The following is an 11,812-nucleotide window of genomic DNA, read 5'->3' as shown; positions in this document are numbered from 1 at the left end:
GAGACCTCAATAATATATGGATAGAAAGTCAGTTTTAAACTGGAGCATTAATGGATTATAATTTGGTGGTAATTTATTACTACTGTTGTAACTGTAGTCCTTCTGGTTTTCTAGTGCATCAGGTTAATAATTTGTTATCAATATTAATAGCAACATATGGACACATACTACTAAAGTTATAGTGAATAGAGAAAGACATAGAATATAGTAGGCAAGAAGTGAAAGTATGTGAAGTCAGCAGTGGTAGTAAAGGGCAGTATTGCCTTGAGAGGAAGGAAGGTTCTCAGAGTTTCTTGAAACACCAAGAATGAGCCAGATGTGAGGAATTAGCTTAATTTGTAAACCAGAAACTCTACCAGAAGAAATTTAAGTTCATAAAAATATTATGATGCTAAAACCCACAATTTAGACAGAGAATAGGGTACGGTAGGGCATATAGACATTCAAAACTCTCCATTGCTTAGTGCATCAGGCACTCAAGGACCACCCTCACTGAAGTTTTTCTCTATTGCTCAACCTACAGGTACCACCATGCAGAAAGAGATAGCTCTACCCCACAGGCAGTTGAACCCTACTTTTATGGCCTCGTGACTTTCCTTAAGAAGCATTGGATTCAGCAGATTTCCTCCATCCCATCCCATCCGGCTGACTCCCAACGGTCAACAGGAGTCCTCACCCTGGGATCATTCCGCAATCCCCATGGTTCCAGCTCTCAGCTTCCATGGACACCAGTGGATTTACAACCCTGTCCGAGGTATGAAAGGCAGCAGCATGGCTTGTCTATGTGATTCTCACTCCGTTCAGACGGTCACAGGTTAGTTAGTTCACTCCCCAACAGCTTCAAATGACTCCCCCATTTCAGTGGACGGCCATGGACGCGGGGATCTCACCCCTGCGCATCAGCTCCCTCAGCCCCAGGTGCAGGCTGGTCCCACGTGCTCTCCTCCTTCTTTCCCCTTCTTCCTCGTCCCTTCTTTCCTTTGTCCTACCGAGTTATGTATGGATCCGGATATTCCTTCTCAGTAGTCAGGGCATCCTGCCAGTATTCACCTGGTCTTCTGTGAGAACTACTGCGTCTTTAGACATTCTTGATGCATTAGTGCAGAGAGGTGTACCCCACTTACACCTACCCCTCCATCATCTTGTCCACCCCATTTGTGCGTGTATTAGAAACGAGTTTCCCTTCCTATTAAGTAACATTGCCATCACCACACGTGTTTAACTTTTGCTTTTTGAGGAGTACACAGGTAAGTTCCACTCTCTTCAGTTGAGTCAGTCATTCAGTCGTGTCTGAATCTTTGTGACGCCATGGACCGTGGCATGCCAGGCTTCCCTGTCCATAATCAACTCCCAGAGCTTGTTCAATCACATGATTAGATCTCATGATTAGATCGTGAAGCTCAAAATTACATCCTCAGACCTTATTAATTTTTAATCAGAAAAATTTGCAACCTTTAAAAATCTCTCCCTATTTGTCCTACCCTCTAGTCTTTGGCAATCATTTTTCTACTCTGAGTACCATCTTTTTTTTGTGTGTGTGTGAAACTCCTTATAATTGAGATCATATGGTATTTGTCTTTCTCTGACTTAGTTTACCTAGTATAATGCCCTCCAGTTTCATCCAGATTGCCACAAATGGAAGGATTTCTTTCTTTTTCTAATGGCTAAAAATTATTTACCTATATATATCACATCACATTGTTTTAATCCATTCACCTGTTGAAAGATTATTGTTTCTATACCAAGGCTACTGTGAATAATGCTGCAATGAACATGGGAACAAATCTCTCTTTGAGACAATGATTTCATTCCTTTGACTATATATCCAGAAGTGGGAAAACGGATCCCATAACAGTTCTCTTTTAAATTTCTTGAGGAACCTCCACAGTATTTTTCCATGGGAGTTGCACCGGTATACATCACTACCAACAGTACATAAGCACTCCTTTTCCCCCACATTCTCAATAACATTTGTCATTTCTTACATTTTTGGTACTAGCCATTCAAACAGGTATGAGGTCATATCTCTTGTGCTTTTGATCTGCATTTCCTTTGATTATTAGCAATGCTGAGCATCTTGTCATATAACTTGTCATCTATATGTCTTATTTGTGGGAAATTGTCTATTCCTTAAAATGTAGCATACATTATGTTTACTATATTCCAATATACGAAACTCAGTTGCCTACCTGTATATTAACAATGAACTAGCAGAAAGTGGGATAAAGAAAACAAGCCCATTTACTATTGCATCACAAAAGGATAAAACACTTAGAAATAAACTTAAGCAAGGTGTTGAAAGATTTTATACAAAACCTTTAAGACACTGATAAGAGAAATTTAAAAAGAGTTAAAGATATGTAAAGTTAGGTTGTCTATTCAATGTGTTTCTTGAGGTAGGATTTGTATTACTATAAAAACTTCCCTCTTAGAAATGCATTTGTTGCATCCTATAGGTTTTAGATCATCATGCTTTCTTTTTTTTTTTTTTTTTGGTAAGGGAATTACATGATTTTATTTTACCTTAATAACAACTCTATGAGGTTGATATTAGGAGGAAACTGATGACTAGGGAGATTAAATAATTGTTTCAAGGATGCAAAGATACATTTTTGATAGTAAATGGAGAGAGTTTTTAATCCCAGCTTTGTCTCGCCTTAAAGTTCCCTTTGTGAACTATGTCTTACGGTGACAGAATATTTGCAGAAATGTCACTTTCTCCTCTCTGTTTGCTGCCCTTCTCTTCCCTTGCCTTTTGTTATCTACTGGACAGATCATCATGTTTTCATTGTTCTTTGTTTCTAGGTATGTTTTGATTTCCCTTATTTCTTCAGTAACCTGTTTATTATTTCGAAATGTGTTGTTCAGTCTCCATGTGTTTGTGTTCTTTAAAGTTGTTGTTTGTTTTTTTTCCCTATAATCTATATCTAGTCTCATAGTGTTGTGGTCAAAGAAAGTGCTTGATATAATTTCAATTTACTTAAATTTTCTGAGGTTTGGTTTGTGACCCAAGATGAGGAAAATGTTCCATGTGCACTTGAGAAGAAAGTGTACTCTGCATTTGGTGGAATGTGCTAAAGATATCAATTAGGTCTGTTTGCTCTAATATTTCCTTGGAGGATATGTTTCCTTATTAATTTTCTGTTTTGTTGATCTGCCCATTGGTATAGGTGTGGTGTTGACATGCCCTACTATTACTGTGTTGCTGTCAATTTCCCCTTTTGTGTCAGTGTTTTCCTCATGTGTTGAGATACTCCTATGTTGGCTACATAGATATTTAAAATTGTTATGTCTTTTTCTTGGTAAAGAGACTTGGTAGTCTGATCAAAAGAGAATCAAATTAGAAAACCAAAATATAAAGACTTGTGCACATGATAGAACCAGAGAATGCTCAGGAGAGAAATTTTCGGACCTAGTGGACCAGCGAACAGAAGCCTCCAGCATCAGGAACAGAAACCCTGAACAGAACTCATGACTGTGGGCTTCTGGGAACGGCCTCAGTTTCAAAGTCTGGGCGCTATACCGCCTAAAAGCGAATGCAGACAAGGATTATAGCTTGCTATGACACTGAATCACAGACAATAGTGTTTGTTAGTTTACTTTTCTCATTCACCTATAAAGTTAATGAATCACTAACCAATGATAATTTGCACCATCAGTTTGCAGTCAGATCCTCTTTAGTCACAGAATGGACATCTGAACCTGTTATATGATCCCCAATAACAGTTTTAATAATTAAATTTATTAATGTTTAATCAAATGTTAATTGCTTTACAATACTGTACTGCTTTCGGCCAAACATCAACATGAGTCAGCCATAGGTATAGTATACCTATGTCCCCTCGCTCTTATCTCCTTCTCACTTTTTTTCCCATTCCACATGTCGAAGTTGTTACAGAGAAATATGGAAGGTTCACAAAATTGTGTGTCATCCTTGGGCAGGGGCCATGCTAATCTTCTCAGTATTATTCCAGTTTTTTAATATATGTGCTACCAAAGCAGACATGCGAATAACATTTTAACAGAAGAAAAATCATACAGTTAGTCATCTACCAATAAATGATCAATTACATTAGGAATTAGGGTATTATACAATATTTACTGCCTCTTATAAAATCAATTTTTATAAGGTCCAAAGTTCCATGTAGGAATTAAGCATATGTTTATGCATAACACATATATACATGCACAGAAATATATGCACACAAATATGTCTATGTTATACAAGCTATTATTCTCCTTGCCTGTCACAATAAGCTCTTTAGTTGATGAGAGATAGTCCCAAATTTCTTCAACTTATATGTCTTCTTTTTGAGAATCACTTCTTTGATTTTCATCACCTAATTTTAAATAACCATTTTATTCTTAGATACCATGCCCCTTTAAACTAAGAGCAGAGAAAAGCTAGTAAATGCTGCTATCTTATTGTTCATTAAATTACCACTCTTCTGGTAAACTGGAAAAAGAATCATGTTCAGATCTCATTCAGGAGGATAAAATCTCTATTTTATCAGTTCTCTTGTCCAAACTCAATTCTTGCTCACTTCAGTCTTAAATTCTACTTACTTACAAAGCATGGACAGGAAAAGTAATATTAAAATCACGCTTGCAAGAGTCTATGATTTTATGCTTCTGTTGGCCAAAGGTAGGGCCAGGAATAATTTCTGAAATATTTCAATACATCATGGAAGCTTGAAGGTCTAGTTCTCTTATCAAAGAGGAGATGTTTGGAGATGGTTCGAAAACTCAGCCCCATGGTTGTCAGGATGTGCTCCCGACCAGACAAATGGATTTTCTCCCTGAAACGTCACAGTCAGGAAAGGCCAGGCGTGTCCTCAGAACCAGGGGGTCCTGGGTGCTGAGAGGTAAGATTCTTGGATGACCATCTGGAGATTTACCTGCCATTTTCTCAAAGAAACAAACCTAATGAGAAGATTAAGGATGCATAAAAGTAGAAGAGCTGTCAAGTTGCCTAGAAGAAAGGCTAGCCAGGAGAACCAGGCCCACACACTGATAATTGTCAAAGACTTTAACAGTGAGTGTTTTATAGACAGAGCAGAACAAGTGGATGAAACCAGTGTTCTATGGTCACTGCTGCTTTGCAGTCAAAGATAAAATATTTTTCTCTTTAAGCAGAGTCATCACAGCTCCTGATGTGGTCCTGGTTACACACACACAGACCGAGAGCCCACAGGCATGTGTGATGTGACATCAGGAAGTGAACAGATGACTGCATTGGTGCCCAGTCACCTCCATTTGCTAATAATGGGTCCTGGGGAAAATTACTTGCCCTCTCCAAGTCATTGCATCTTCATTAACATAACTTGATAAACATAGTGAAGATGAAGGCTATCTCTTAAAACACAAATTTTAAGATGTTTTAAAGCTTTTGGGAAAGTATCAAAGACATGCATGGGGTTACGAAGGTGAGTTAGCAGATCCAAGGTACAGTGTCCTTTTTCTCATAGTATTCTCTCTGTACTCAATAGTAGCGATCAGTTAGTCATGTGTTTACTCTTACCCCAGCGTGATGGTAAACCACACAGATCAACTGTACACTTCTTGTCATTTCTGTGTCTAAAATTCAAGCACTAGTCAATGTAGAGTGAAACAATTACAAACTTCTAGAGGACCTGGCTGCTCAGAGTCTGCAGAGTCCCAACATTAAACTGTCTTAAAATAATGGCCTAAACACTCTGGCTCAGAATTAAGTTCCAAATGTTTGCAGAGCACAGAAATACTTCTGGGAGCAATACAAAAATGTAGGGAGTAACTTACTTCTCCAACTATCTGTCTGTGCAAATGTCATCATCCATCTAAATTCACACAGAAGGCGCTCCTTCTTCCCCACCCCAGCTACTACAGCACCAACTCCTGCTCAGAGCAACAGGGAGAGAAGGCTTCCCTCCACAGGATGGATTTGATAACCTCAGGTGACTAGATCATCTCAGAATGGCTCATGTTTTTATTTAAACAGGGTCCTGCCTGCTCCTGCTGCTGGGCATGTCGAATCTGCTCCTGTGCCAAGGCAACTCATGCCCGTCCTGCTGTCCTGACGTGTTTGACATCCCCCTGAAGTCCCTTAGAGACCTGTATTTCGATGCCGCCTTACTGTCCCACAACATCCTTAGACATTCCACAATAATGTTCAATGAGTTTGTAAGTACTGTGGTGGTGGTGGTTTAGTTGCTTAGTCGTGTCAAACTCCTGCGACCCCATGGACTGTAGCCTGCCAGGCTCCCAGAAGGAACCTTCATGTTACTGGGCTATATTATCCTTTCAACAAGAGGGCTGCATCAGCCAAATTTCAAATAACACACTCTCTAGGTTAAAGATGCCATCAGCTCATGAGATGTGGAAATTGAAGAAAGGACCAGTTTTGTGAAATCTGAAAGATTCCTAATAAGTGCAATAACTTTTTCAATTTCCTTTCATTCATTTTCTTTTTTAAATTTCCAAAATAAATGATCTTGTATTTGTCAGCTAGGAATGCCATAAAAGAATACAATAGACTCAGTGGAATAAACACGAGAAATTTGTTTCCTCACAGCTCTGGGGGCTAGAAGTCCCAGATCAGGGCACCAGAAAGGTGAGGTTCTGGTAAGAACTCTTTCTTCCCAGGATGGCTTCTCCATGCGTCCTCTCACAGGGTGGGGAGTGGGGAAGACAGACAGAGGAAAGGACACACAGACACAGAGACAGAAGAGAAAATTCTCTGGCGTTTCGCTTCATGGAGACACTAAACCTATTGGATGAGTGTTGCTCCCTAAGAGCTCATTTAACCTTAATGGGCTTTTCTGGTGGCTCAGATAGTAAAGAATCTGCCTGCAATGGGAGAGACCTGGGTTCTACACCTGGTTCTGGAGATTCCCTGGAGAATGGAACAGCAAGCCACTCCTGTATTCTTGCCTGAGAAATCCCATAGACAGAAGATTCTGGTGGGCTATAGACCATGGGGTCCCCAAAATCAGAACCCTTCTCAATACACAGTACTTTGGCAATTCGGGCTCTAACACATGAATCTGAAGAACACACATTCAGTCCATAATACTACCTGACTAAAGCAGTTTTAGGTGGGATTAGGGAAAACGAAGCATGTTGATTTTCTGGTCCTTCATTGTCTCTCTGGGCTTTCTTCTCCAGGCTCAGAGTAAAGAGCCAATAAATGAGAACTGCTCTGCAGTGAACTGGGTGGATGGAACATGTTAAACAAAGCTGAATCCCGGTCACAAAAACGCTTATTGGTTGTTTCCCTAATGCTACAAATTATTGTTTAAGATTTACAGTGAATAGGTTTACAGTTACAATTGAAGGGGTGTTTGCAATTGGAAATAATTATTCTCTTTCTGATGAATGTATTTGAAAGTTGTGTGTTAATTCTTTTAGGTCAATCAAGGAGCACACAGCAGAGCAGACAGCTAATAAAAGGCGGTGCTAAAAGTTTCTATTAAATTCCCGTCGTTTTTGTTTTTGCTCACTAGTTTTTGTTTCATCCTCCTTTTTTGACTGTCCATTTTTCCCCAACTCTTCCAAGTAATATGTTTAAATGTTCATAACTTTCGCTAAATTTTAGTTTTTCTCTATCAAAGTGTTAGCTAGAGTTTTCTACTCTTATTATTCTCAGTCCATTGCTTAGTATTTCCTATAACTTTAGGCCCTGTTTTTCTGACGTACCATTTTGTCACCATAAACAACATTGTACTCTGCACCTGGGATGAACACTAAGCTTTTTGGTGTGCGGATTCAAAGATAAGTCTAAGTCATTACTGTTTAACTTCTTACAAGGGAATATATTGGTTCTAACCCACAGTAAACAAGAGATTAAATGGTTAAATATCAGTGCATGCATGCATTGTAAGTCACTTCAGTTGTGTTCAACGTTTTGCAACCCTACTCACTGTAGCCCAACAGGCTTCTCTGTTTATAGGATTCGCCAGGAAGAATACTGGACTATGCTGCTGTACCCTCTTGCAAGGGATGGTCCTCGCCTAGGGATCAAACCTGAGGCTTCTTTCATCTCCTGCATTGGCAGGAATGTTCTTTACCACTACAGACACCTGGGAGGCACCAAGTATTGGTACAAAAGTACTATATTTGGTTCAAATACTAATAACTAAAAAAATTATTAATAATAAATTAGAGAAGGGAAAAAGTTGAACTTAGGAAAGTTAGATGTAAAATCATTGTCATAGAGTCAATGTATAGAAAAGTAGGAAAAAAATGACTTTCAAAATTTGTGATGCCCTCCCGTTAAAAAAATTACATGTCTATGCAACCTGTTAATGTTCTGGTAATGGTTTTATCTACTGAATGCCTAACAACCCTAACTAATTGCCTTGTCACTTTCAGTATGAAAGATATGCCCAGGGCAAACAGTACCATATCAATGCCACCAAGAGCTGCCACACCAATCCCCTCTATGCTCCTGAAGAAAGAGAAAAAGCCCAACAGATGAACGTGAGTCTTTCACCTGGGTTTTTCACTGATTCAAATGAGACAGTATGTAGCTTACCAGGCTTCAGATTATTAGAGGTAATGGTAACTGTACATGCAGAATACAGTGGAGAAACCGTATGCAATTGAAGAGAAATTATATCATGCAGTTGATGAAGCATGAGAGAAATCAAGGGATGACTAAAGATATGTAGTAGCAAAATAAATAACAGATCTAATAAATTGTCCATGCAGACAAGTTTAGTTCAACCAATGCATTCAACACAGGATTGCAGCTGTTATACTGTACGAAAACAGGAAATGAATGGGAACTTCCACGTGTAAAATATATTGCAAAATTCATGAATATGTAAGAAACACACCCCAGTTTTGAGTACTCCCTGTTACTAGTGACACGTACGTTGAGTCGTATACTGTACCACTCGAGTCATTGCGTCTGCCTTTCAAGGCTCTTCTGCTTCTACTTCTCTGATACCTCCTTCATTCGCCATTCTCAATGACTCCTCTGTCACTATTTATTCTTAATTTGTAAGTCTCCCCCACAATGGGCTATAAAACATTGCTTTGCTTCTCATGGCCGCAACAATTGCCTCTGTTCTGAGGACAACACACTTTACATATCAAGCCTCAATGAATAAAGGCAGCTCCAAATTTTCATTGTTATAATCTCTCCTTTCTGATTTCCTGCATTATCCTTTGTCCTAACATTATTTAAAATACTTTCACATGCATCCCCCCCTTAAAATACTACCTTCTCTCTCTACAGCTTTCTCAATGATACCAGCATTCTTTTCCTCTTTTAAGCTCATTAATAATGAGGATGATCATGTAAAGGAAAAACGAAAAGAGGAGGAGGAGGAGGGATTTTTCAATAAGCTTGAATTTAAAGTTTATTGAGAGTTACTACATGGCCATACATTTTACTAAGCACTTTATGTGCATTAATATATTTAATTCTATTCAGTTTTCTCTTCTTTTCCACTAAAATAGTTCATAGCTGTAAAGAAATCAAGCATATTAACTAGAGATCTTCAGCCCCCAGGATTTTCATGCTCAATTCTACTAGTAGTAGTGAACTAGGGGGGAAAACCCTCCATTGTGAATCCCACGGATGCTGTTACTAAGACAACGCTGTGCCATTTTCTGCCCGGACACATGTCAACAAGACAGACTCTTCTGATACCAGCATGGGGGCTGGTGTTGGGATCAACTGAGGAAAGAAAGCCTGTTTAGGAATGTCATGTCTTCTTCATTGTCTCTTTGTTGTAACATCATAAAACAAATTACCGATTAAAAATCAATACTGACGACTCATCTGATTCATTAATATGACGAAAGAATCACTGGGTGACAATGTGGGCACAGGCAGAATGCCTCTTTCCTGGGTCAGGTACTGCAGGCACATACTGACTTGTCATAAAATACTTAGATTTCTCTCACACAAATAGACAAACATAAAAGAACTCACTGAGTGGGTGGTGGAATTTCAGAGGAAAAAAGAAAATTCTTCATGTTATAAATTAGAACTCATCAGAAGAATTAGTTCCTAAAATAACCCAGATTTTTAGTAATTCAGTGAAGTCTGAACTAATAGCTTACATTTTATACTTTTGCAACTTATACTACCATTAAAAATCTCTGTATACACTTGGAATAACCAAGAGTTTTTTAGGTCAGCGGCTCTGAGCAAAGATCACATGTTACCAAAACCACTGAATTATTATCATCTTAAGGAGACTGTTTCTTATGGTTGCTTAGAATGAAGAACTTAGTAAGTGGATACTCACATTACTGTACTCCTGGAAACCACCTCTGCATCATCTAGTCACGAACCTGCGACATTTGATAGAAGTCTCAGATCCTATCCTGTCAAGTGCCAGAGAGGATATGAATAAAGTACAAGAACTTCAAGAACTCATAGAAAGGCAATTCAGCCAGGTGAGCATCCTGCAGAGGGCTTTCTTGCTTTGTTCATGAATGAAAGCGGTGACCTCTGTAATGGGTAAGGAGTCTTGAAATATCTCATTTTGTAAGAAAAAGATTCATGACTTCTATATGCTAGACTGCTACTACATAAAGGAGCCTAGTCATTCATAGTGATAGATTATTCTGTAAAGGAATCATAATTTCACTGCAATTTTTGACATATGCAGCCTTCCCTTTTTGCACACAATTACACCAAAAGCCTGCCTCTTCCTGGGTGAGGTGGTTGAAATAATTTCAAGAGTAAGAGAACTAGAGAACAGAATTTCCAAGCTCAGCATTTTCCTCAAAGTATTGCAGGACATCTGCTCTTGAAGTTCTACTTGTCTTCTTTCTCTGTTCCCCTCAAATCAAAGGATGAGAATGGGAAGTAAGAAAAGGGAAAGTTAAAACTAAACTTGAGTTATGTTTCTACTTTCTAGATTGCTAATAATGTTCTCATAGGCTGGCTCCAAAATCCATATTTAGACAGTTTTATATTTGTATGTATTGTCCAAATCTTAATTTGATTATTATAAGGGACAAAGATAAGCAAATACTAATAAAATGCATAATAAGTCATTATCTTTTGGGTATTCAGGTTATTTTTCCAGCCAGAAAGAAGATGTTGGATGCTCGCATTTACTGGACAGAACTTCAATCCCTGACGTCCAGAGATGAAAAAACACGTCATTATGCATTTTTTATCCTGTTCCAGTGCCTGCACAGGGACACACGTAAAATTGACATATACACCAAGATCCTGGCATGCCGAATCAACAACAAGTGCTAAATCCACATCCATCCCATCTAGCTCTGAGATGTTCCTAATGATCTATCCCATAGCAAGCTTCTTTGAAATTTACAGCTTTTTAATACATGCTCTGTGAAATGGGTCTTCTCTTAAAAAAATAAACACAGACTCTTTAGAGATGTCAAAATCTAAGAGGCCAATTTGTTAACATTTTTTATTTTCATTTAATATAAAATCAAAAGAAAATCCACCCTTAAAATGGAGAGAATGAAGCTCCTATTAAAATTAGTCACAAATAGCAGAAGCTGGCATTACAAAGAAGACCATTAAGAGATTATGTAAGAATCACAGAAAATTATTCTGGGTCAAGTTATTAGAATCGAAATATTAGACAATTGTTCATGGTTCTGGTCATGCTACCAAGAAGACTGAATCCTCAGGATTCTTTACGAAAGCCAGCAGCGAACTGTCAGCCCACTGTCACAGTGTTACACCAGACAGGATCAGTGCTTCACACCTTTGTACAAATAGCATGAGGTTTACTGAACTGTGTGAAGATTGTTAGGATGCTGTCTTAGACCTTCTGGGTTCTATAACAAAATATCACAGACTTAAAAACAATGGAGATGGATTTCCACAGCG

General features: G+C 38.6%; 1 protein-coding gene and 1 non-coding gene across 2 annotated transcripts; one reads left to right on the top strand and one right to left on the bottom strand.

The window, feature by feature from the left end:
• The first annotated feature begins 635 nt into the window (after nucleotides 1-635).
• LOC122697838 (placental prolactin-related protein 3-like) lies at nucleotides 636-11,359 on the top strand. Its single transcript, XM_043908834.1, has 5 exons — nucleotides 636-754; nucleotides 5,978-6,159; nucleotides 8,350-8,457; nucleotides 10,213-10,392; nucleotides 11,018-11,359. Exons 1-5 carry the CDS (start codon nucleotides 700-702, stop codon nucleotides 11,207-11,209), a joined length of 717 nt encoding a protein of 238 aa, XP_043764769.1. The 5' UTR covers nucleotides 636-699; the 3' UTR covers nucleotides 11,210-11,359.
• Nucleotides 3,899-4,006, bottom strand: LOC122697881. The gene has a single exon (XR_006342213.1). It is a non-coding gene; the product is annotated as a U6 spliceosomal RNA (small nuclear RNA).
• Nucleotides 11,360-11,812: the final 453 nt, after the last annotated feature.

Source organism: Cervus elaphus, chromosome 7 (genome assembly GCF_910594005.1).
Source record: "Cervus elaphus chromosome 7, mCerEla1.1, whole genome shotgun sequence".
NCBI lineage: Eukaryota > Metazoa > Chordata > Mammalia > Artiodactyla > Cervidae > Cervus > Cervus elaphus.
Note: the sequence above shows the minus strand (reverse complement) of the source record. Positions and strands in the feature narration are given on the sequence as shown.

Bases quoted from the DNA above. Each gene is read 5' to 3' on its own strand.
- LOC122697838 (XM_043908834.1), top strand. From the start codon at position 700: ATGGTTCCAGCTCTCAGCTTCCATGGACACCAGTGGATTTACAACCCT. The intron at 755-5,977 runs GTATGAAAGGCA...TTATTTAAACAG, and splicing joins GATTTACAACCCTGTCCGAG to GGTCCTGCCTGCTCCTGCTG. The intron at 10,393-11,017 runs GTGAGCATCCTG...TTGGGTATTCAG, and splicing joins TAGAAAGGCAATTCAGCCAG to GTTATTTTTCCAGCCAGAAA.